At 40.1% G+C, this 27,586-nt stretch overlaps 1 protein-coding gene across 1 annotated transcript in view; it reads right to left on the bottom strand.

Moving 5' to 3' along the window:
- LOC126482415 (trypsin-1-like) overlaps nt 1-27,586 on the bottom strand; it is a 180,463-nt gene that overhangs the window by 54,515 nt on the left and 98,362 nt on the right. Inside the window, exon 5 of the mRNA XM_050106528.1 lies at nt 23,428-23,519. Coding sequence (XP_049962485.1) covers nt 23,428-23,519 — 92 coding nt within the window. The remainder of the gene's footprint in view (nt 1-23,427; nt 23,520-27,586) is intronic.

Genomic DNA, 27,586 nt, shown 5'->3' with positions numbered 1-27,586 from the left:
TCCATGTCCAATCAGCTGAGCGTATACAAAGCGCAAAGGCGCATGCGCGGTCGAGTCCAGGTGTCACGTGACTATTACACGATGGTGGCTATCACGAATAATGTTCACCAACAATGCAGAGTTTTCCCCGCACCTACAGTCCAGTCGTGGTATGTAAGCGCGCATGCGCGGAACGTTTAAAAGTTTTGAGACCACTCTTACTATGAGACACAGAGACGAAAGTCATTCAAAAACAAGAAAGGAAAGGGTACACAAGTCTTGTAAATAGTAACTTAGAAAATTTAATTATAAGCTGGTATTACGTAATAAAAGTGAACATACAAGTACATACTGGTCATGGACGGTATTGTAATATTATATTATACTGAGCAAAATCTTAGCTTGTACGGAAGGAGAAAGAAAATAGAAAAATAAATAAATAAATAAATAATGCAGATATATAATCGGAAGAAAGGCTATGTACACGAGAACAGCACACAATTACATATAGGGAAAAAGCAGCAAAGAGGAAATCAAAGAGATAACGCATACATTTACATTACACAGTAGCTAGCGATTTTCAGAATGAACAACAAGGTAAACGCGGGAATTTTTGTGACTAAGGAAAAGAGTGACACATGCTTTAAAATACACTCCTGGAAATGGAAAAAAGAACACATTGACACCGGTGTGTCAGACCCACCATACTTGCTCCGGACACTGCGAGAGGGCTGTACAAGCAATGATCACACGCACGGCACAGCGGACACACCAGGAACCGCGGTGTTGGCCGTCGAATGGCGCTAGCTGCGCAGCATTTGTGCACCGCCGCCGTCAGTGTCAGCCAGTTTGCCGTGGCATACGGAGCTCCATCGCAGTCTTTAACACTGGTAGCATGCCGCGACAGCGTGGACGTGAACCGTATGTGCAGTTGACGGACTTTGAGCGAGGGCGTATAGTGGGCATGCGGGAGGCCGGGTGGACGTACCGCCGAATTGCTCAACACGTGGGGCGTGAGTTCTCCACAGTACATCGATGTTGTCGCCAGTGGTCGGCGGAAGGTGCACGTGCCCGTCGACCTGGGACCGGACCGCAGCGACGCACGGATGCACGCCAAGACCGTAGGATCCTACGCAGTGCCGTAGGGGACCGCACCGCCACTTCCCAGCAAATTAGGGACACTGTTGCTCCTGGGGTATCGGCGAGGACCATTCGCAACCGTCTCCATGAAGCTGGGCTACGGTCCCGCACACCGTTAGGCCGTCTTCCGCTCACGCCCCAACATCGTGCAGCCCGCCTCCAGTGGTGTCGCGACAGGCGTGAATGGAGGGACGAATGGAGACGTGTCGTCTTCAGCGATGAGAGTCGCTTCCGCCTTGGTGCCAATGATGGTCGTATGCGTGTTTGGCGCCGTGCAGGTGAGCGCCACAATCAGGACTGCATACGACCGAGGCACACAGGGCCAACACCCGGCATCATGGTGTGGGGAGCGATCTCCTACACTGGCCGTACACCACTGGTGATCGTCGAGGGGACACTGAATAGTGCACGGTACATCCAAACTGTCATCGAACCCATCGTTCTACCATTCCTAGACCGGCAAGGGAACTTGCTGTTCCAACAGGACAATGCACGTCCGCATGTATCCCGTGCCACCCAACGTGCTCTAGAAGGTGTAAGTCAACTACCCTGGCCAGCAAGATCTCCAGATCTGTCCCCCATTGAGCATGTTTGGGACTGGATGAAGCGTCGTCTCACGCGGTCTGCACGTCCAGCACGAACGCTGGTCCAACTGAGGCGCCAGGTGGAAATGGCATGGCAAGCCGTTCCACAGGACTACATCCAGCATCTCTACGATCGTCTCCATGGGAGAATAGCAGCCTGCATTGCTGCGAAAGGTGGATATACACTGTACTAGTGCCGACATTGTGCATGCTCTGTTGCCTGTGTCTATGTGCCTGTGGTTCTGTCAGTGTGATCATGTGATGTATCTGACCCCAGGAATGTGTCAATAAAGTTTCCCCTTCCTGGGACAATGAGTTCACAGTGTTCTTATTTCAATTTCCAGGAGTGTAGGATAATAATAAACAGACCTATGCAGCGTGAGTAATGAACTGAATCGACCTCAAAACAAATACCTAGGGTTTATAGAGAGAGAGACACATATTAACGTTAGGAAACACCTGAAGCACTCAGCAAACAACTTTGTAGAATATATAAGCTATACACGAGGGTACATGTACGAAAGCTAAAGTGTAAAGGAGGAAAATAGGGAATGTTGCGCATTAATGGACTGTAAGGCAGTTATGTATGTAAGAAGAAATATTTAGTTGTAAGTATTATTAGTATAAGGGACGATGCTCAGCACACCCTGAATTATTTTGGAATATTGAAGGAATGGTGCAGGGTACCGAAAAAGGGCCCCACCAGCAAAGTGTATATTATAGTGGTAGATATTTTTTTGTGTATAAACGTATGTATGAATGTGTGAAAGGTGAAAGAAGCTCTGTACATGTACGGAACTTCAACAACGTGGAAGTGTATGAGGAAAATTAAACTCTAAGACAACCTCTTATAAACATGTATACCTAACATCAAGAAACAACTTAATTAAAACCGTAAGACTCTACGAGTTTACGAGAAAATACGAAAAATCTGATACAAAGTGCAACATTAGCGATGCTTCACTCATGTATGCAGAAGGAAGGTATGAATTACTTTACCCACTTGAAACTTGAAAGGATAAATCATGTTAAAATTATATCTTTCACACATATAACGATTTACGGTCACGAAGAATTAAAATGACATCGCCGCTATACGAGAAACAGGTAAGTAGTGTGATCGACGACCTGTAAGCAAAGGAATCGTCTATAAAATAAACTATAAAAAAAAAAAACAGTCATACAGAATTTCATGCTGCACTGAAGCTATGAAAGTGTGATTATTCGTGTACATAGATTTTCATGACAACCAATGCATTAAAATGTCTATTTTTTCTCCCATGATAACACAAGACGCCTATAAGCGCACTTTAATTGAAAATGATACACGCACACAAGGGCGTGCCGCTATTATGAAACACTGTACATATTAATAGTAGCTACATCCTGAACTTCAAGATTGTATGTTTATATGTCTATGTTAATGTAGGAAATTTTATTAGAGGTAATGATTTACAAGCACACCAGAACGTGCTTAAGCACAAAACACTGTACATATTAGGGTTATGCTGCATATAAATGATTATTTCGTGCATTTTCAGATTTTATACGAAAAAAAACCATAGCATACACGTAGTCGTTGCCACTACCCTAAGTAGAAGGTAGAAAATTCCCTTCCCAAGCTCAGTGGAGCGGCTACAGCTGTATTCTCTGCATGCTGATGCATGTCGTTGCGTATGAAGAATACGTAACAGAGGTAAACCTTAACTTATACTCGAGTTCAAGAAGGAAAACAAAGGACTTGTTCTTTCTAACAGATTAATGGAAAAAGGCGAGTGTGTGTGTCAGTAAAATCCAAGACGAAGAAGCCACTATGAGTGGTCAAAAATTTTTTCAATTTTAGTCAATAGTTTTTTCCTGTAGTTAATGTAAACAATGTATTGTATATATTATATGTTATTCCATTGTATGTGATGTATTTTGTATTTCATGCCAAGTCGCATGACTTACAAATTATGTGCATTGACCAGAAGTATTGATGGGAATGAATCTCAGTACAATAGGTAAAAGGGGTTAATGCGAAGAAAAAAAAAGTGTAGTGAAAAGGAAGTTTCGATCGCAATACTCGCGGTTAAAGTGGTGTGTGTAGAAATTAAAATTGTGCAAAGTAGTGCTACGTTGCAAGTGTCAGCGAGCCTAAACAAGTGACATCGAAAATTGAAGCTTGTATCGTCAAACGACCCATGGCGTCACAGTAGGAAAGGACAATGCCAAACAAGTTTGACATGGTACGCTTCTTACCAGGAGCTGCATCGACGGGATCGTCCTCCGCCTCGCACATAGTGTGGTGTGTTCTTCGGGGCACATATTCCAGTGTACCTCGTCGTATCCAGTCTAAGTACTGGAAGGAACTACAAAAAGCACACGCATACTGAGGTTCGGAAGTCTCGACGGTACCCGCACGTCGGTGTATATTCAGTGCACTGGCGCGCGCATTCAACCAACGTCGCCCGCTAACGGACGACCAAACAATCAGGCGCGCGTATCACCCGCCCATATTCAACACAGGCTAGCGAACAAAGCTCGTCGCCCCAGAATAAATACAGAAAGCAATACAAGGACTTAATTTTCACCTCTGATGAGGAAGGAAACATTTGTATGTAACGTTGTATTCAGTGTATATTTTATTGTACAAACTTTACTACATGATGTCATTTTCTCAGTATTAACCAGAACTTTGTATATTAGGATTAAGGTTTGTAAATATTAGCATAAGTATACCAAAAAACTGACACAGACTCAGAAATACCAAAGAATTCACAGTGCCATGAAAATGAGACAATAAAAATGAAGTTGGTAAATAAAAGACCCCCAAACCTATCAATTGCAAGGTCGACTACTGTATCCTGTCAATCAAATAAAATTTTCTAGTGACAGTATACAGTAGGGGGGCAGTTGTAATGACACATTCCTATGCAGAGACATACAATATCTTAAAAGCTGCGCCAAAGATAAATTGAGAGGCATGTATATTATAATCTTTGTAAAGTTCACATTGGATTCTCTTTTGTTTGATACTCCAAGGAGCTAAGGGACACTTTCGATTGTTGCCTTGTGGAGGATGGACGTGATTTTTGGACTGTGTGGAAAGGCAGCCATATGGTTGGTAATTATGGTTTGTGCGCCGAGCACAGCAAGTCTTATTGTGTTGTGAATAAAAAAATAGTGAAAAGTATCGAAGTGTTACGAAAATTATTTATAGCGACGTAGCATAGTATTCCTTGGTTTCCACCGTCTTCGTGAAGTGAACCGATGCCGACTCATGATGGTACACACGATCAGCAAAGAGAAGAACATCGATGGCGACTAAAGAATTAATATTGTGGCAGAAGGACTAATTCTACGTCTAAGGTGAGAACTCTGATTAAATCAACAATGACGTGGAATTTAAAATGTAAAATGTTTTTTATTTATTTCGCCACATAGTGCGGAGGGAGAGGAGGGGGCAGAGAGAGGGTGGGGCGGAGGAGTATAATGTTAAGAAAGTGGAATAGGTTCGAAAATGATAGGGGAGGAAAAGGTGAGAGCAGAGAAATGGTTAGTAGAGAGCTGAGGTCACAGGTCCATGGAAGTTGAGGTAAAGGGTGTTGTGTGTACAGAGTGTGTGCTAGAGGGACAGCTAAACAGTTCAGAGATGGTGCTTGGAGAATGTTAAACTAACATGGGTGTTGAAGCAGCTGTTCGAATCCTAAGTTAACAGCATTTTGGTGTGCAGCAAATTCAATAACCAGCTGATCCACTTAATGGTAATCCATAGTTTGGTGATGGCCATTGTATGAATCGACAACTAGTTTCTTGTAGTATCCAAAATTTTTGTTCTTACTCACGCACATTATCTGTGTGAATACTGGAAGGCCTACAATGCACATACTAGCAGTTACATGAACCATGGACCTTGCTGTTGGTGGGGAGGCTTGCGGGCCTCAGCAAAACAGATAGCCTTACCGTAGGTGCAACCCCAACAGAGGGGTATCTGTTGAGAGACCAGACAAACTTGTAGTTCCTGAAGAGGAACAACAGCCTTTCCAGTAGTTGAGTCTGGATGACTGACTGATCTGGCCTTGTAACTTCAACCAAAACAGCCTTGTACTGCGAATGGATAAAAGCAAGGGGAAACTACAACCGTAATTTTTCCCGAGGACATGCAGCTTTTCTGTATGGTTAAATGATGATGGCGTCTTCTTGGGTAAAATATTCCAGAGGTAAAATAGTCCCCATTCAGACCCCTGGTCAGGGACTACACAGAAGGATGTTGTTATCAGCAGAAACAAAACTGGCGTTCTATGGATCAGAGCTTGGAATGTCAGACCCCTTAGTCGGACAGGTAGATTAGAAAATTTAAAAAAGGAAATGGATAGGTTAAAGTTAGATATAATGGGAATTAGTGAAGTTCTGTGGAAGGAAGAAAAAGATTTCTGGTCATGTGAATACAGGGTTATAAATGCCAAATCAAGTAAGGGTAATGAAGAAGTAGGTTTAATAATGAATACGAAAAATAGGATTGTAGATATGCTACTATGAACAGCATAGTGAACACATTATTGTAGCCAAGATAGACATGAAGCCCATGCCTACCACAGTAGTACAAGTTTATATGCCAACTAGCTGCGCAGATGATGAAGAGATTGAAGAAATGTATGATGCAATAAAAAAAATTATTCAGATAGTTAAGGTAGACGAAAATATAATTGTCATGAGGGACTGGAATTTGATAGTAGGAAAAGGAAGAGAAGGAAAAGTAATCGGTGAATATGGACTGGGAGTAAAGAATGAAAGAGGAAGTCGCCAGGTAGAATTTTGCACAGAGCATAACTTAATCATAGCTAACACTTCATTTAATAATCATGAGAGAATGTTGTATACATGGAAGAGGCCTGGAGACACTGGAAGGTTTCAGATAGATTATATAATGGTAAGACAGAGATTTAGGAGCCAGGTTTTAAACTGCAAGACATTTCCAAGGACAGATGTGGAGTCTGACAAAATTTATTAGTTACGAACTGTAGGCAAAAACTGAAGAAACTGCAAAAAAGTATGAATTTAAGGAGATGGGACTTGGATAAACTGAAAGAACCAGAGGTTGTAGAGAGTTTCAGAGAGAGCATTAGGGCACAATTGACAAGAACAGGGGAAAAGAGATACAGTAGAAGAAGAATTGGTAGCTTTGAGAGATGAAATAGTAAAGGCAGCAGAGGATCAAGTAGGTAAAAAGATAAGGGCTAGTAGAAATCCATGGGTAACAGAGGATATATTGAATTTAATTGATGATAGGAGAAAATATAAAAATGCACAAAATGAAGCACGTAAAAAGGAATACAAATGTTCAGAAATGAGATTGGCAGGAAGTGCAAAATGGCAAAGCTGGTATGGCTAGAGGACAAATGTAAGGATGCAGAAGCACGTTTCACTAGGGGTAAGATAAATACTGTCTGCAGGGAAATTAAAGAGACATTTGAAGAAAAGAGGAGCACCTGTATGAATATCAAGAGCTCAGATGAAAAACCAGTCCTAAGCAAAGAAGGGAAAGCATCAATGTGGAACCTCTGGATCACGGGGTCCTGGGTTCGATTCCCGGCCGGGTTGGAGATTTTCTCTGCCTAGGGATGTTTGTGTAGTCCTCATCACTTCATAATCATCATTTGTGACAGTGGCTAGACTGTACTGTGCACAAATTGGACTGTGAACAAATTGGGACTTTTTACGGATGTCAATGACCATGCAGTTGACCGCTCCACAAATCAAACCTCATCATCATCATCATAAAGGTGGAAGGAGTATAAAGAGGGTCTATACAAGGACGATGTACTTGAGGGCAATATTATAGAAATGGAAGAGGATGTAGATGGATATGAAATGGGAGATATGATACTGCATGAAGAATTTGACAGAGCACTGAAAGACCAAAGTCGAAACAAGGCCCTGGGAGTAGACAACATTCCATTAGAACTATTGATAGCCTTGGGAGAGCCAACCACCAGAAAACTCTTCCATCTGGTGAGCAAGGTTTATGAGACAGGCAAAATACCCTCACACTTCAAGAAGAATATAATTCCAATCCCAAAAGAAGAACACAATTCCAATCCCAACGAAAGCAGGTTTGACAGTTGTGAAAATTACTGAATTATCAGTTTAATAAATCACAGTTGCAAAATACTAACATGAAATCTTTACAGATGAATGGAAAAACTGAAAGAAGCCAACCTCGGGGAAGATCAGTTTGGATTCCGTAGAAATTTTGAAACACGTAAGGCAATACTGACCTTACAACTTATCTTAGAAGAAAGATTAAGGAAAGGCAAACCTACATTTCTAGCATTTGTAGGCACAGAGGAAGCTTTTGACAATGGAGTAGGAATTAAAATACATGGAGAAGAAATAAAATCTTTGAGGTTTGCCAGAGACAGCAAAGGACCTGGAAGAGCAGCTGAACAGAAAGGACAGTGTCTTAAATGGAATAAGATCAACATCAACAAAAGCAAAATGAGAATAATGGAATGTAGTTGAATTAAATCAGGTGATGCTGAGGGAATAAGATTAGGAAGTGATACACTTAAAGAAGTAAATGAGTTTGCTACTTGGGAAGGAAATAACTGATGACTGTCAAAGTAGGGAGGATATAAAATGTAGACTGACTATGGCAAGGAAAGCGTTTTTGAAGAAGAGAAATTTGTTAACATTGAGTATAGATTTAAGGGTCAGGAAGTCTTTTTCTGAAAATATTTGTATGGATTGTAGCCATGTATGGATGTGAAACATGCACGATAACTAGTTTAGACAAGAAGAGAATAGAAGCTTTCGAAATGTGGTGCTACAGAAGAATGCTGAAGATTAGATGGTTAGATCATGTAACTAATGAGGAAGTACTGAATAGAATTGAGTAGAAGAGGAATCTGTGAAACAACTTGACTACATGAAGGGATCGGTTAGTAGGACACATTCTAAGGCATCAAGGGGTCACCAATGTGTGTGTGTGGGGGGGGGGGGGGGGGGGCGGGGGGGGGGGGGTTACAATCATAGAGGGAGGCTGAGAGATGAATACATTAAGCAGATTCAGAAAGATGTAGAGTGCAGTACTTACTCAGAGATGAAGAGGCTTGCACAGGATATAATAGCATGGATAGCTGCATCAAACCAGTCTCTGAACTGAAGGTCACAACAACAACAACAAAGATAATGACAGTGCTAACCATATCTGAAAGTTGTATAATAGTTTCAACTTTAATTTGAAATGGCAGATATGACAAGAACTGTACATTAATGTTGTCAGCTGATTTATGACATTTTATGAGAAAAGTTAAGGGGCATCTGCCATAGCTTCCATCAACATCTCAATGATGCTACATGATGAAACAGAGAAGAAAACTGTAGGGGTGGAAAAAATTAGAATGTGCACAATAGATTATCATGAATGTTGAATGTAGAGATAGGAAGATTATCTCAAAACAGGAAGGGATGGTAATGGTATCAAACTAGGTCAATTAATTTTTTAAGAAGCAGCTTCTCACAAACAAGGAAGAATTTATCAAGCAAAATCTTCTACAACAAAGACAATATGATATAATGTATTGACCTTGTATGTGTTAAAACCCTTTCACATTAATATGAATCCTAATTGAAATAATTCACTGTGCAGTTTGACTGCATTCTAAAGTAAACTTCTAAAATAAAAAAGAATACTTAAGGAACAAAACCGTCATGAAAACGATTGGAATGTTAATCTGAGAACATCTGTTGTATTACAAAACTTGTGGCTCTCTTTGCTAAAAATCCTGAAGGACATTGAATTCACTATGTCACCTACATATCTTCTGAGAGGAGAACTGTCAGCTGAGAAAAGTAGAGGTAACATCACTTGCAGATTATTTCCCTGTGGGTGTAATCTGCACATGTTTTGAAAGTTGGGAAATAGGTGGCTATACCCTATATGTCTATCATAAACCAATACACAGAAAGTGTTAGTGAAAAGGTGAACAGGAGAGTTGTTGCATCTACTTTTCTCATGAATTAATCAATGGACTGAGATTGGTGGATTTAAATAAATTTGTCTCTTCAGTTTCAGGCACACAGGTAGTTTTTATATGTCCTTGGTCCCAGCATTTGTTTTCAGAGCACCGGCTTGGTGACTCCAGGGTTCTTGAGCCGGGGACTGGTAAGTGCAACCAGGTCTTTGTACGATAAGCACTGGAAATGCTTCAGCGACCACTGTACAGCATGGCAGAGGAATGCTATGTGTCACAGGGAATGGGAATCTTGACTTGACCGCCAGGATCACAAGGATCGTAAAAATCTCCCAAGGTATGTTGTGGACCTATGAGATGCGTGGATGTTGAGGTGGAACAGTTTTTAGTGGGCAACCTCTAGGGAATTTGCTGCACCTCAATTATATGATTTACTTAGGCATGTGGGGCTCTGTCAAGGTGTACTTTTAGTCACACTGTACCAGTTATTAGGGTTTCTTCCCTTTCCATTCACTTATGGAGCATGGGAAGAATGATTGTTTGAATACCTCTGTGTGTGCTGTAATTATTCCAATCTTACTTTCATGATTCCTGTATAAGTAATACATAGGGGGTTGTAGTATATTCCTAGAGTCATCATTTAAAGCTGGTTCTTGAAACTTTGTTAACAGATTTTCTCAGGATAGTTTATGTCCATCTTCAAGACTCTGCCAGTTCAGTTCTTTCAGTATGTCTGTGTCACTCTCCCATGGATCAAACAAACTTGTGACCATTCATGTTGCCCTTCTCTGTATATGTTCAATATCCCCTATTAGCTCTAACTGGTATGTGTCCCACACACTTGAGCAATATTCTAGAACCAGTCATATGAGTGATCTGTAAGTCATCTCCTTTGTAGACTGCACTTCCACAGTATTCTATCAATAAACCAAAGTCTATCCGCGCTTTACCCATGACTGTGCCTATGCGATGATTCCACTTCAGATCACTGCAATGTGGTAACCCAGTTATTTCTATGAATTGGTTGACTCCAGTGGTGACTCATTGACATTAGAGTCATAGGATATTACGTTTTTTCGTTTTTTGAAGTGCACCATTTTACATTTTTGAACATTTAAAGCAAGTTGCCAGTCTTTGCAGCACTGTTAAATCTTATCTAGATCTGACTGAATATATATGCAGCTTCTTTCAGACAGTACTTCATTACAGATAACTTCATTACTGGTAAAAAGTCTGAGGTTATTATTAATATTGTCTGCAAGATTATTAATACACAACATGAACATCAAGGGTCCCAATATACTTCCCTGGAGCACATCTGAAATTATTTCTACATCTGATGATGACTCTCCATCCAAGATAGCATGCTGCATCCTCCTACCATTAAGCCCTCAATCCAGTCACAAATTTCACTTGATACCATGGATGATCGTACTTTTGGCAGTAAGTGTAGGTGCAGTACTGATTCAAATGCTTTTTGGACATCAAGAAATGTTGCATCTTTCTGACTTCCTTGATCTAAAGCTTTCAGTATGTCTTGTGAGAAAGGTGTGATTTGGATTTCACAAGACTTATGTTCTCAGAATCCATGCTGGTTATCATGGAGGATGTCATTCTGTTCAAGATATGCCATTATGTTTGACCTCAGTATATGTTACATGATTCTTTAACAAATCAATGTCAAGGGTACTGGACAGTAGTTTTACGGATCACTTCTACTATCCTTCTTGTAGACAGGTGTGATCTGCACTTTTTTCCAACAACTGGGCACCATTTTTTGTTCAAGGGATCTATGATAGATTATGGTTACAAGAGGAGCTAACTCAGCTGCATAAATGTCTTCCTTGTCATAACCATTCTCTCTGAACACATCTCCAATGCTGCAGTTCATACTGTAAGTGGTTGTCATCACAAATAATCTTTGCTCTGTGTAGTAATGTGTTCAGGATTGCTTTCTTGTGTACCAGATGGTGAAAACTATAGGCATTCAAATATCGATCAGTGTTCATTGGCTTGCTGTACACCGAATGACCAAGCCAGCCTCCTGCCTTTCACTCAACTAAAACATCTAAGAATGATAACTTGCTACCCTTCCCCACCTCTTTAGTAAAATTAACTAGCACGGCTGACATGTGGTGTACCATGCACAAGCAACATATTAGACAAAGGGAGCTTGACAAGTTGGGCATAGCTGAGAATTGCCTGGAAAACAGGCACAAAATACAGTTTGATAAGGTAAGTCTTGGCTCATGTATCAAGACACTGCGATTCCATTACAAAAGTGGCAGCTGAGATTAGAATAAACAGCAACAATTTTAACAGAGACAAGTACACACTTAGTAGGGCTTTGGGATGGGCACTGGATACTGAGAGAAAGCAAAGACAGATGCTTGATGTTTGTAGGGAGGCATGAGTGGGAGTTTGAAACATGGTGCCAGCCCCTCGTGCCACTTGACATCACTCAGTCTCATGGCAGGCCAGAGCTGCGAAGATTTGCTCAACTTGTCTTCTGTGTAAATGTTGTTTTCGCCCTCTCTGGTTGGTGCCATAGCCTATAATCATGCTTATATGAGTGGAAAACTGTACCAGCCCCAGCAATCAGTGCTTTTTACTCCTGATGACAATGCTGGAGATAGCCATTGAAAGCTTTGGGTATTTTATTTAGATTGACACAGTTGAAAACCAAGAAGATTTTGTTTTGACATGCTGCTGTGAAGGACTACAAGGTCTTGTACTATAATCATCAATAGTAACCTTAATCATGCTTTATAGATACTTTTGGCCACATTTCATTATATTTATGTGAAAAAAGTATATTTTTGATAAGTTTTGGATGCTTGCAAATGTTTATTTTTGAGAAAAATTGTAAATTATGAGTGTTGTGCATAACCTATTTCACAGTTACTATAAATAATCACATATTATAAAAGTGAATCAACAAGCTTAATTTAAAGTTATTTGTTTACTGTTCTGAAAAATATTGCACCTAGGGCAATACAGCCCCACTGTGTCTGCTTTTCTTGGGTACATAATGAGTTAATTGCTATTCATAAGCAGCTGGAAATTGGCCAGGCTACAGTCAAGCAATTGGAACTTGCTGTGAATGGACGTGTTGGAAGGGCTACCAAGAGTCATGTACCAGATATACCTCAAATGATAACCTGTTCCGTGGACATTGTATCTTCTGTAGGAAATACAGGATCTAGCACTAGTCATCCACTTGACTGTGAATGGTTCATGAGTGGTAGGTCTAGACATCCTACACAAGGGAGATACAGACCAAGGAGAACTCAGGATGTTACACCCATTGTAATTGAAGCTGTACCAATGAGTCTCACTTCACATGCTGGTAAATGTGCTGCCTCTGGTCAAAGGGGAGAAAGGGAGGCGGGGGGTAGGGGTCTATTAATCATCAGCAGTTCAAATGTATGGCAAATATTGGTACTCTTAAATGAAATTGCAGATGAAAAGGAACACCATGTACATTCAATGTGTATGCCTAGGGGCCTCATTCAGTATTTTGGAGAGACTATTCCAGCAGCCATTGAGTGAACAGTGTGCAACCATTGCAGGTTGTGGCACATGCTGAGACAAACAATGCCTGCCATCTGGGCTCTGAGGTCATACTTGGATCATTCTAGTGACTGGTACAGAAGGTTGAGAATATCAGCTTGCTCATGGAGTTTCAAAAAAGCTCACAATCTGCAACATTGTCCCCTGAACAGATTGTGACCTCTGGTACTGAGTCAAGTTGAAGACTTAAACCAGAGACTGCAAAGGTTCTGTGATGAGCTAGGCTGTGACTTCCTGGACTTGTGGCATAGGATTGAGAACTACAAGAGCCCCATAAATGAGGTCAGATGTGCACTACACATCAGTGGCTGTTACCCAGATAGCTGACTCTGTGATGGGTGGACATAAGAGATTTTTTTGGATTAAGCAACTCTCCATGGTAATGATAGCTGCAAGAGACCTCGAAGTATCAGTGAAAGATCCAAAGAAATACACCAAAGATGAGTGTATTAAAATTCTAGTGTTTAATTGCTGAAGCATTCACAAGAAAATGCCCCATTCACAAGAAAATGCCAGAGTTTGAAGTGCTCCTAAAAAACAGTGAAGTTCATATTGTACTAGGTACAGAAAGCTGGTTAAAACCTGAAGTTGACAACAAGGAGATTTCATGGAAAATTTGAGCATATATTGAAAGGATAGGATAATGGGAAATGGATGTGGCATACTTGTCACAGTAGACAAGAAACTCAAATCCATCAAGGCAGAAATTGCAGTTGCATGCAAGATTGTTTAGGCAAGGCTTAGTATTGGGGGAGATTATAAATGGATCCTTCAATTAACCACCAGCCTCACATCCTCATGTAACCCAGAACTTCATTTTGCTTGTATGCACATTCCCCCAATCATTCTGCAAAAGTTGGAAAGACTTTAATTACCCAATAATCAATTGAGATAATTACAGTTTGGGATTTGTTAGTGGTAAACATGACAAGACATTCTTTTAAACATTATCAAATGCCTTCTCTGAAAATTGTATACAGAAAATAGTCAGGATCCCTCTCATAATGGATATATATTAGATCTAATGCAAAAAATACATGATGTCTGCATTGAAACTGATATCAGTGATGATGAGACAGTTATAGCAACAATGATTACCAAAGCACAAAAGGCAACTAAAACAAGTAATGATTTATGAAACTTCCTGGCAGATTAAAACTGTGTGCCGGACCAAGACTCGAACTCGGGACCTTTGCCTTTCGCGGGCAAGTGCTCTACGAGCTGAGCTACCCAAGCATGACTCACGCCCCATTCTCACAGCTTTACTGCAGGAGAGCTTCTGTAGAGTTTGGAAGGTAGGAGACGAGGCACTAGCAGAAGCAAAGCTGTGTGAACCGGGTGTGAGTCATGCTTGGGTAGCTCAGTTGGTAGAGCACTTGCCCACAAAAGGCAAAGGTCCCGAGTTCGAGTCTCAGTCCGGCACACAGTTTTAATATGCCAGGAAGTTTCATATCAGCGCACACTACGCTACAGAGTGAAAATCTCACTCTGGTAAATGATTTATATTTTCAGCAAACTAGATAAAGAGGTAGTAGTGTCATATCTTAAGGAGGAACTTTAAAATTTTTGCTCAGGACAGAGCATACAGAGGAATGATGACTCATGTTTACGAGAATAATTGACAATGAACAGGATAGATATGTACCCAGTAGAACAATTCCATGTTATAGAGTCACTGTAAAGAAACTTCTAAAATCAGAGAAAACTACACAATAGGTATAAAACAATGTATAGGGTTATAGATTGATGTTGAATGAAATGAATTTGGCTGTCAAGAGATCAATGTGTGAAGCTATCAGTGACTACTGTAGCAGAATATTATTGAAAAGTCTTTCACAAAACCCAAAGAAATTCTCGCCATATGTAAAGGCTGTTAGTAACACCTAAATTAGTGTCTAGTCACACACGGACTGAAGTTGAGGATAGAATTTTCAACAGTTCCTTTACAAAGAAAAACCCTGGAGTACTGCCCCAGTTTAAGTTTCATACCACTGAAAAGATGAGTGTCAGTGGTATTGAGAAACAGTCAAAATTATTAAAAATTAACACTTGTTGAAAGACTTCCGAGCTTTATAGAGAAGAGCCTGCCACTGAATGATGTTATCATAAAAGTCAGAATACCTCATTTTATAATTATAACAACAAAAATAATAAATTTTTGACAATACAAGTAACCGTATAAATAAAAAAAAAAATACTCTCCAAGGAGTGACAGGCGAACACACACATAAAAAATGGTTTTACTTACTTGAGCTTCCGGAGACAGTGGCTCCTTCTTCTAGTGGAAGGGTTGAAGGGGAAGGAAGAGGGGTGAAGAAAAAGAATTGGAGATATTTAGGGAAAGGGGTAGAGTTCATAAAAGTCACCCAGAACTCTGGGTTGGGTAGTCTTACCAGATGGGGTGAGAAGGAAAGATACGTCTCATCCCATCCAGTAGGTCCCTGTTTTTTTATGCATCTGCTCAGGGAGTAGACTTTTTTATAATTTTGTAATTAAGAACACATTTTACTATTGACTGAACTATTGATACTTGTAATCTATTTCATTTCCCAGACCACTGGTCATTCCTTAGAGCGAATACTCTTTCCACACTAGCATTGTGTTCGTGAACACTGAAGATGAACTGGACCGATTTAGTAATTGCAATTACTGCTCTATACACCCACACTGTTCAGAGAAATTGGTCTATGTCTCCTGACATGATTTCATGGCCAGTTATCACTATTACTGCCGTCGAAGTTGAGGAAGCAAAACTGGCCAAACAATGCACTATTGTCTATTGATTACCCTTTATCTTGCAGAAATATTACTGTCTTTATCACTTCATTCAAAACAGGCTCTGAGCCAGCAACACCCACTTGAAATTGGCAAATCCTTTCAAGTTCATTGACCATTTTTTAAAATAATCCACAAATGTTTTGTAAAACTGTTCAATATGATAATGAAATTTCTGAATGTCCCTAGCTGATGCAACCTCTCTTTTCAGCAAGATAGATATCATTACCCCCCCCCCCCCCCCTCCCCCAAGAATCATAGACCTTGCCGTTGGTGGCGAGGCTTGCGTGACTCAATGATACAGATAGCCGTACCGTAGGTGCAACCACAACGGAAGGGTATCTGTTGAGAGGCCAGACAAATGTGTGGCTCCTGAAGAGGGGCAGCAGCCTTTTCAGTAGTTGCAGGGGCAACAGTCTGGATGATTGACTGATCTGGCCTTGTAACAATAACCAAAACGGCCTTGCTGTTCTGGTACTGCGAACGGCTGAAAGCAAGAGGAAACTACAGCCGTAATTTTTCCCGAGGGCATGCAGCTTTACTGTATGGTTAAATGATGATGGCGTCTTCTTGGGTAAAATATTCCGGAGGTAAACTAGTCCCCCATTCGGATCTCCGGGTGGGGACTACCCAAGAGGACGTCGTTATCAGGAGAAAGAAAACTGGCATTCTACGGATCGGAGTGTGGAATGTCAGATCCCTTAATCGAGCAGGTAGGTTAGAAAATTTAAAAAGGGAAATGGATAGGTTAAAGTTAGATATAGTGGGAGTTAGTGAAGTTCGGTGGCAGGAGGAACAAGACTTCTGGTCAGGTGAATACAGGGCTATAAATACAAAATCAAATAGGGGTAATGCAGGAGTAGGTTTAATAATGAATAAAAAAATAGGAGTGCAGGTAAGCTACTACAAACAGCATAGCGAACGTATTATAGTGGCCAAGATGGACATGAAGCCCATGCCTACCACAGTAGTACAAGTTTATATGCCAACTAACTCTGCAGATGATGAAGAAATTGAAGAAATGTATGATGAAATAAAAGAAATTATTCAGGTAGTGAAGGGAGACGAAAATTTAATAGTCATGGGTGACTGGAATTCGACAGTAGGAAAAGAAGAGAAGGAAACATTGTAGGTGAATATGGATTGGGGCTAAGAAATGAAAGAGGAAGCCGTCTGTTAGAATTTTGCACAGAGCATAACTTAATCATAGCTAACACTTGGTTCAAGAATCATAAAAGAAGGTTGTATACATGGAAGACTCCTGGAAATACTAAAAGGTATCAGATAGATTATATAACGGTAAGACAGAGATGTAGGAACCAGGTTTTAAATTGTAGGAAATTTCCAGGGGCAGATGTGGACTCTGACCACAATCTATTAGTAGATTAAAACTGAAGAAATTGCAAAAAGGTGGGAATTTAAGGAGATGGGACCTGGATAAACTGAAAGAACCAGAGGTTGTACAGAGCTTCAGGGATAGCATAAGGGAACAATTGACAGGAATGGGGAAAAGAAATACAGTAGAAGACGAATGGGTAGCTCTGAGGGATGAAGTAGTGAAGGCAGCAGAGGATCAAGTAGGAAAAAAGACGAGGGATAGTAGAAATCCTTGGGTAACAGAAGAAATATTGAATTTAATTGATGAAAGGAGAAAATATAAAAATGCAGTAAATGAAGCAGGCAAAAAGGAATACAAATGTCTCAAAAATGAGATCGACAGGAAGTGCAAAATGGCTAAGCAGGCATGGCTAGAGGACAAATGTAAGGATGTAGAGGCTTATCTCACTAGAGGTAAGATAGATACTGCCTACAGGATAATTAAAGAGACATTTGGAGAAAAGAGAGCCACTTGTATGAATATCAAGAGCTCAGATGGAAACCCAGTTCTAAGTAAAGAGGGGAAAGCAGAAAGGTGGAAGGAGTATATACAGGGTCTATACAAGGGCGATGTACTTGAGGACAATATTATGGAAATGGAAGAGGATGTAGATGAAGATGAAATGGGAGATACGATACTGCGTGAAGAGTTTGACAGAGCACTGAAAGACCTGATTCGAAACAAGGCCCCGGGAGTATACAACATTCTATTAGAACTACTGATGGCCTTGGGAGAGCCAGTCCTTGACAAAACTCTACCATCTGGTGAGCAAGATGTACGAGACATGGTGAGCAAGATGTACGAGACAGGCGAAATACCATCAGACTTCAAGAAGAATATAATAATTCCAATCCCAAAGAAAGCAGGTGTTGACAGATGTGAAAATTACCGAACTATCAGTTTAATAAGTCACAGCTGCAAAATACTAACATGAATTATTTACAGGCGAATGGAAAAACTGGTAGAAGCCGACCTCGGGGAAGATCAGTTTGGATTCCATAGAAATGTTGGAACACGTGAGGTAATACTGACCTTACGACTTATCTTAGAAGAAAGATTAAGGAAAGGCAAACCTACATTTCTAGCATTTGTACTCTTAGAGAAAGCTTTTGACAATGTTGACTGGAATACTCTCTTTCAAATTCTAAAGGTGGCAGGGGTAAAATACAGGGAGCGAAAGGCTATTTACAATTTTTACAGAAAGCAGATGGCAGTTATAAGAGTCGAGGGGCATGAAAGGGAAGCAGTGGTTGGGAAGGGAGTGAGACAGGGTTGTAGCCTCTCCTCAATGTATATTGAGCAAGCAGTAAAGGCAACAAAAGAAAAAGTTGGAGTAGGTATTAAAATCCATGGAGAAGAAATAAAAACTTTGAGGTTCGCCGATGACATTGTAATTCTGACAGAGACAGCAAAGGACTTGGAAGAGCAGTTGAATGGAATGGACAGTGTCTTGAAAGGAGGATATAAGATGAACATCAACAAAAGCAAAACAAGGATAATGGAATGTAGTCGAATAAGTCATGTGATGCTGAGGGAATTAGATTAGGAAATGAGACACTTAAAGTAGTAAAGGAGTTTTGCTATTTGTGGAGCAAAATAACTGATGATGGTCGAAGTAGAGAGGATATAAAATGTAGACTGGCAATGGCAAGGAAAGCGTTTCTGAAGAAGAGAAATTTCTTAATATCGAGTATAGATTTAAGTGTCAGGAAGTCGTTTCTGAAAGTATTTGTATGGAGTGAAGCCCTGTGTGGGAGTGAAACATGGACAATAAATAGTTTGGACAAGAAGAGAATAGAAGCTTTTGAAATGTGGTGCTACAGAAGAATGTTGAAGATTAGGTGTGTAGATCACGTAACTAATGAGGAGATATTGAATAGGATTGGGGAGAAGAGAAGTTTGTGGCACAACTTGACTAGAAGAAGGGATCGGTTGGTAGGACATGTCCTGAGGCATCAAGGGATCACAAATTTAGCATTGGAGGGCAGCGTGAAGGGTAAAAATCGTAGAGGGAGACCAAGAGATGAATACACTAAGCAGATTCAGTAGGATGTAGGTTGCAGTAGGTACTGAGAGATGAAGGAACTTGCACAGAATAGATTAGCATGGAGAGCTCCATCAAACCAGTCTCAGACTGAAGACCACAGGTCGGCCGGTGTGGCCGTGCGGTTCTAAGCGCTTCAGTTTGGAGCCGCGTGATCGCTACGGTCGCAGGTTCGAATCCTGCCCTGGGCATCGATGTGTGTGATGTCCTTAGGTTAGTTAGGTTTAAGTAGTTCTAAGTTCTAGGGGACTGATGACCTTAGAAGTTAAGTCCCATAGTGCTCAGAGACATTTTTTTGAAGACCACAACAACACCAACAACAGATGTCATTTTGAGTGGCACAAATTTTTACTCTTTATGCCATCGTATAACTCCGACATCTTCCAAAATTACAGCTAATTCTCTAATACTGCTATCTGTTTTCTTGAGTTCAAGTATTTATCTCTGAAATACACTCATATGACAGTCCAAAAGCCCATAAATATTGTTCTTTCAGAGGATGCTGAAACAGAGTTGCCAGAAATTTAGATGCTTTTCTCTTTTGAGAGGAAGAATGGCTTAAGAGCATCATATAATTTCAGTACTCTCTCTACTGCAACAAACAAAGATAACCACCTTGTTTTCGTATGTGACAACACTGCACGATACTCTGTGTCAATAAATGCACAAAATTCTTTCAGACACTCCATTCATACTGTGTATATGGAGAAGTAACTGGGAAGTTTAGCATTTCCACATCAGCACTCTCATGTCAGCAGCTGCCTTTGCAGCATTAAGTAATACATGTGTGGGAAATCCAACTCCTACAAGATTTTCACTAACTCCACTTTTCAATTTTGTGAAGATGTTGTTTGTACCAGCTACTTACACTCACACAAAATTAGTGTTGGCACAGCCACCACAAAATGCTAAGCACTTACTTTTATTAATTTTGTTTTCCTCTACAGCAGTGATGCAAAACTTGCTTATTACAGAGGCAGTTTGATTTGGAAGAGAGGGAATTTCAGTAGAATGCGATTTGATGCCGCAAAATACTGAATAGTTAATGAAAATATTTTCTCAGCTTTGTGATTACTAGCACCTGTAACTACACCAAAATAACAGGCCTTGGAAAGATCATTGCATATTCGTGCGACAGTAATGGGTGCTAACACTGGTTTCATAACTGCTGTTGATTTTGTTCAGCCCAATGTCACATTTTTCGCTACTCCGGAATCATTACAAAGTTTGGAGCTTATCTTAGAAGTACAGTCCACTGATTTCAAAGACATATGTTGTATAACTGTATGATAGCATGCTGCTAATTTTGCTGTGTCACTAATTTGGCCTGTTTAAATGAATTTGAAACAAAATAAGTGCCCATTTTGTTCAAAGTGCTTGCAGAGTACAAGTCTGATTTATGCTGTATGCTAGCTTAATGATCCTTAATATGTGCTCTTCCCCCATGTAAAACTGAAACACAGCACCTACAAATTACACATTCTACTTCATAGTCACTTCTCCCTTGTTTTATCAAAAACCATCCTCCTGAATATTTTTCTAGGAACGAACACTTTCTTTTGGCATTTTGAGTTTTCTTGTAACAACCAAATGCTTTAATAACAAATTAACCATGATATGACTCAGACAGAGAAAAAGAGAACCACATTGTTACAAAGTTTGAACTGAACCAAGATATGGGACAATAATGGAAATTCAGCAACACTGCCATGCAATGATACTCCTTAAGGGACTCAGTCAGCTTCAATAATAAAAACTTTCATTATTTAGCTAATATAGGCCCCCACAATAATTTTGAGAAAAAATAGGTATGAGAATATTTCTCTGATATCCGGAACAAACTGCCAGCTGAAAAACACATTTTTGGGACATTGATTTCTCTAATCCGAAACTGGGATGGACACAGAAAACTAGCACATCTGGTAATCCTAGTATAACTCATGCTCTTTTCTGAATTACAAATATTCTTTTTAAGTAGTTACCTTATGCATGTACCCATACATAAATTGAGCAGGACACATGTGGGAGCACAAGTCCATAGTAAATTGACCAGAGAGTTTTATTATACACAACTTTTATCATGTCGCTTATGAGGAAAATTTGTTTGTTTATCTTTTACACAGTAAAAGGCAAATGACAAATTCTTCTCAATAATAGTTCTTAAAAATGTTTTGCAGTGTACTTAATTAATTACCTTTCTATTTATTTTAAAATTTAGACTGTACATTTCACTCTGTTTAGTCTGGGACTCTACATATGTTGTTTTAGACAAATTCATAATTAAAGATGGTTTTGTAGTACATATTTTCATTTTCAATACTCAGGACTGCTTCCTTTTCAAGCAATTCCTTTGTCTAAGCTGCACAGGTCATTGTTGTTTCATCAGCTTACATTGTAAGTATCTGATTTACGTTGTCTGAGAAATCAGTTAAATAGAGAATAAATAGTACTGCCCTGAGTACAGGACCTTGTGGCACACCACTTTCAACAGTTTGTAACTCAAGCATGTAACTGTTCATATTTCTTCCATTAGTATCTTCGGTTTCGGTTTCCATGCACTGTTTGCTAACCAGAATGTACAACTTTTTTATGAAATGAGATTTCCTTCAAATCTCATACTGATGCAGTTTCTCTACTGGCTTGAAATGATTCGTGCACTCAAATGCTTTAGAGAGGTCCATGAAGATCCCACAAGTTTTCTATTGCCTGCTAACCGAACTCAACACTTGTTCAATGAAATCTGTTGTGTCCCAGTAAAAGTAGCTCATCCGTTATTTATAATTCTGATTTTTGAATTTATAATACTAAATTTACAGGACAATTGTGAGCTTAGTAACACTGACATAGACTATCTGGTATGAAGTTAGAATGTTTCAAGAACAAATTTAATGAAGTTTTTAAATGTATAATTCGCTGAACATGCAGTCGCTTCAGGTGTGCTTTGTTTAATATGAGAAGCAAGAAACAACATTTTGCGCTTACTTCTATGTTTTGATATTTTTTAGGCTCATAATACCTTTTACTTAGTGCATGTTATAGAACACAATACTTGATTCAATGCTTATACATGCATTAAGACACAGAGTTTAAGAAGATTATGGACAAAAATTTTATACCATTCTTACTGCAAAATAGCAGAAACTTCATGTAACAATGATGGAGGTGGATACTGCTCTCCAAAGTAGACCAAAAGACTCAATAATATTGAGATCTGGTGACTGTGGTGGCCAAGGGAGATGCGTCATTTCATACTTGTGCTCACAAAACTGTTCTGACCTATGTGAGCTGTATGAACAGGGGCCTTGTCATTGGGAAACACACATTGTACTATGGAATAGATCTGACAAAAAAAAAATGGCTATATAATCCTTAGCAGTAATGTGATCGTGCAGAGTAACCAAGGGGCCCTTGGAATACCACTATATGGCTGCCCAATCATCATCGAACCACCGCCATGTGTCACTCTTGGGATGCAAACTTGACCAGGAGCTGGAAACAAAGGGTTCAAATGGCTCTGAGCACTATGGGACTTAACATCTGAGGTCATCAGTCCCCTAGAACTTAGAACTACTTAAACCTAACTAACCTACGGACATCACTCACATCCATGCCCGAGGCAGGATTCGAACCTGCGACCGTAGCAGTCACGCGGTTCCGGACTGAAGCGCCTAGAACCAGTCGGCCACATTGGCCGGCAGCTGGAAACAGTCTAAAATAAAACTTATCCAATCAAATGACATTCTTTCACTGCTCCGTAGTCCAGGTTTTAAGGCTTCGGCACCGTGCTTTCCTGTTATGGACATTTTCATTAGTGATAAGAGGTTTGAATTCCAGCTCACCTGACATTTCCCTGCTTCTGGAGCTCCCTTCATGTTACAGTAATTATTGTAAAAAGAACTGACATCAGCTTATTTCTACAACTTCTAATTAATGATATTGTGTGACATATAACTGTTATTGAACAGAATTGTTACATTAAAAAATAATTTTACTTACATGATGTATCCCTCATGTGTGATGATTTTTGTAACACTGGAATTTTGCAGTGTACTGCCAGGATTGTTTTGGTCAATAAAACCAGCTTTTACCTGTGGAGTTAAAAATAAGCATTTTTATGATAATCAGCAGTTACACACTAAAGATACAAAATGATTATTATGGTCTTTAAATACTTTCACGGGTCAGCAATTTGATTCCAGACATTAATCTGAAAATACTAAAACTTGGATAGTTTTGATTTATTTTTCACAAGTCTAAAAAAGAACAACATGTATTAAAACCTTCTGTATTTGGCACTAGTTCAGTCTCTTCAGAAATCAAATTCAACCAGAATGTGTGTTTATCTGTTTTCCATCTTGGACAATGCTACCATCATTTATACTTAGAACATAAGTTGCTGACACTTCTTGTGTTGATGAATATCAAAACTTTCTTTACGCTCTTCACACAGGTTCTTTGTTTCTCAGTTGTCAATAAATGTTTGTCAAATATGTCTCCACAAATTCCTCCTGTATTTTAGCATTATTTCATTATGATTAGCCAGAATCCTTAAAAGATAATGTATGAACACAAGCTTCCAACCACATGCAAATCCTTGACTTTTGTGGGCTAATTAAAGAAAAATCTGAAATTGTGGCTGTAATACTATAGTCTACAGAATACTGAGCCAATGCAGGAAGGAACTTAATTGACCAGGTAATTTGCACCAGAGAGGCACATAGATTATTGATACCACACTCCTCTATCGTAGCCCAATATTTTGGCCATAAAACAACATACAACTTTTTAAAAAATTCCCTTTATATTTCCCTGCAGGTATTGTATTTTGCTAGGTTTCTCTAGAATACTCTACACAAAAAAACTGGTACTGCTGAAATTCTTGAAGAAGTCAGTCATTGAGGAATAGAGGGATTCAATTGGATTAGAACTGGAATCCAGTACCATCTTTAATCCACTCTCAAAAGTAGTGGCGAAAATACTAAGAAAATCATATAATTCTGGGAATTTTAAACCTTCCTCAACAATTATTAAATTGATGGAAAATAGTAAGGAGGTATATGTCCCATTCAGACACACAAAACTGCATTACTTCCTAACTTACCTAAAGTATCAAAAAGGAATGCCAAATTTCATTAAAATCACAGTATTATGTCAATCAGATCAGTGAATTAGTGAATTAGCAGTCTAGTTAAAAGTTGATTACTTGACTCTCTACAGTAAATTGTTAATTTCTTAGGATGGATAGGATGTGTGACTGCTGTGTACGGACACAAACTAACTAGGATTACCACTGTCCTATATCACATGTACAAACAATGTATGAAACTGATTCTTGGACCAATTCTTGGACCATGTCGGCACAAATGACTCCTGCCATCTGGATTCAGAGGTCATCCTCAGTTCATACAGGCGGTTGGCAGAGTTGGTGAAGGCGGAAAGCCTCGCTCGTTGGGTGGAATCTGAGCTAACTATTTGTAGTGTCGTTCCCAGAACCAATTGTGGTCCTCTGGTTTCGAGCCGAGGGGGAAGGCTTAAACCAGAGGCTCAGATGATTCTGCGGAGATCTGCGGTGCAAATTTCTCGACCTCCGCTATCGGGTGGAGAACTGTAGGGTCCTCCTGCATAGGTCAGGCGCGCACTACATGCAGGAAGTGGCTACAAGGGTAGCGGAGTACACGTGGAGTGCACCTGTGGGGTTTTTAGGTTAGAGAATTCCCTCCCTAGGCTCAACAAGACACCTCCAGAGACGCGAAAAGGTGCTGTTGTGGTCTTCAGTCCTGAGACTGGTTTGATGCAGCTCTCCATGCTACCCTATCCAGTGCAAGTTTCTTCATCTCCCAGTACCTACTGCAACCTACATCCTTCTGAATCTACTTAGTGTATTCATCTCCTGGTCTCCCTCTACAATTTTTACCCTCCACACTGCCCTCCAATGCTAAATTTGTGATCCCTTGATGCCTCAGAACATGTCCTACCAACTGGTCCCTTCTTCTCGTCAAGTTGTGCCACAAGCTCCTCTTCTCCCCAATTCTATTCAATATCTCCTCATTAGTTATGTGATCTACCCACCTAATCTTCAGCATTCTTCTGTAGCACCACATTTCGAAAGCTCCTATTCTCTTCGTGTCCAGACTATTTATCATCCATGTTTCACTTCCATACATGGCTACACTCCATACAAATACTTTCAGAAACGACTTCCTGACACTTAAATCTATACTCATTGTTAACACATTTCTCTTCTTCAGAAACGCTTTCCTTGCCATTGCCAGTCTACATTTTATATCCTCTCTACTTCGACCATCGTCAGTTATTTTGCTCCCCAAATAGCAAAACTCCTTTACTACTTTAAGTGTCTCATTTCCTAATCTAATTCCCTCAGCATCACCTGACTTAATTCGACTACATTCCATTATCCTTGTTTTGTTTTTGTTGATGTTCCCTCCTTTCAAGACACTGTCCATTCCGTTCAACTGCTCTTCCAAGTCCTCTGCTGTCTCTGACAGAATTACAATGTCATCGGCGAACCTCAAAGTTTTTATTTCTTCTCTTCGGATTTTAATACCTACTCTGGATTTTCCTTTTGTTTCCTTTACTGCTTGCTCAATATACAGATTGAATAACATTGGGGAGAGGCTAAAACCCTGTCTCACTCCCTCCCCAACCACTGCTTCCCTTTCATGCCCCTCGACTCTTATAACTGCCATCTGCTTTCTGTACAAATTGTAAATAGCCTTTCACTCCCTGTATTTTACCCCTGCCACCTTTAGAATTTGAAAGAGAGTACTCCAGTCAACATTGTCAAAAGTTTTCTCTAAGTCTACAAAAGCTAGAAACGTAGGTTTGCCTTTCCTTAATCTTTCTTCTAAGATAAGTTGTAAGATCAATATTGCGTCACGTGTTCCAATATTTCTACAGAATCCAAACTGATCTTCCCCGAGGTCAGCTTCTACCAGTTTTTCCGTTCGTCTGTAAATAATTCGTGTTAGTATTTGGCAGCTGTGACTTATTAAACTGATAGTTCGGTAATTTTCACATCTGTCAACACCTGCTTTCTTTGGGATTGGAATTATTATATTCTTCTTGAAGCTTGAGGGTATTTTGCCTGTCTCATACATCTTGCTCACCAGATGGTTGAGTTTTGTCAGGACCGGCTCTCCCAAGGCTGTCAATGGTTCTAATGGAATGTTGTCTACTCCCGGGGCCTTGTTTCGGCTCAGGTCTTTCAGTGCTCTGTCAAACTCTTCACGCAGTATCGTATCTCCCATTTCATCTTCATCTACATACTGTTCCATTTCCATAATATTGTCCTCAAGTACATCGCCCTTGTATAGACCCTGTATATACTCCTTCCACCTTTCTGCTTTCCCTTCTTTGGTTAGAACTGGGATTCCATCTGAGCTCTTGATATTCATACAAGTGGCTCTCTTTTCTCCAAAGGTCTCTTTCCTGCAGGCAGTATCTGTCTTACCCCTAGTGAGACAAGCCTCTACATCCTTACATTTTTCCTCTAGCCATGCCTGCTTAGCCATTTTGCACTTCCTGTCGATCTCATTTTTGAGACGTTTGTATTCCTTTTTGCCTGCTTCATTTACTGCATTATTATATTTTCTCCTTTCATCAATCAAATTCAATATTTCTTCTGTTACCCAAGGATTTCTACTAGCCCTCGTCTTTTTACCTATTTGATCCTCTGCTGCCTTCACTACTTCATCCCTCAGAGCTACCCATTCTTCTTCTACTGTACTTCTTTCCCCCATTCCCATCAATTGTTCCCTTATGCTCTCCCTGAAACTCTGTACAACCTCTGGTTCAGTCAGTTTACCCAAATCCCATCTCCTTAAATTCCCACCTTTTTGCAGTTTGTGGTGTCACTGCCAGACCCCACACTTGCTAGGTGGTAGCTTTAAATTGGCCGCGGTCCATTAGTATATGTCGGACCCGCGTGTCGCCACTGTGTGATAGCAGACCGAGCGCCACCACAAGGCAGGTCTCGAGATACGGACTAGCACTCGCCCCAGTTGTACGGACGACGTAGCTAGTGATGCACGCTGTCGAAGCCTCGCTCATTTGCAGAGCAGATAGTTAGAATAGCCTTCAGCTAAGTCAATGGCTACGACCTAGCAAGGTGCCATTAGTAACATTGCATGTATCT

Source organism: Schistocerca serialis, chromosome 1 (assembly GCF_023864345.2).
Source record: "Schistocerca serialis cubense isolate TAMUIC-IGC-003099 chromosome 1, iqSchSeri2.2, whole genome shotgun sequence".
Classification (NCBI taxonomy): Eukaryota; Metazoa; Arthropoda; class Insecta; order Orthoptera; family Acrididae; genus Schistocerca; species Schistocerca serialis.
The sequence above is the reverse complement of the archived record's forward strand: the minus strand, read 5'-3'. Positions and strand labels throughout refer to the sequence as shown.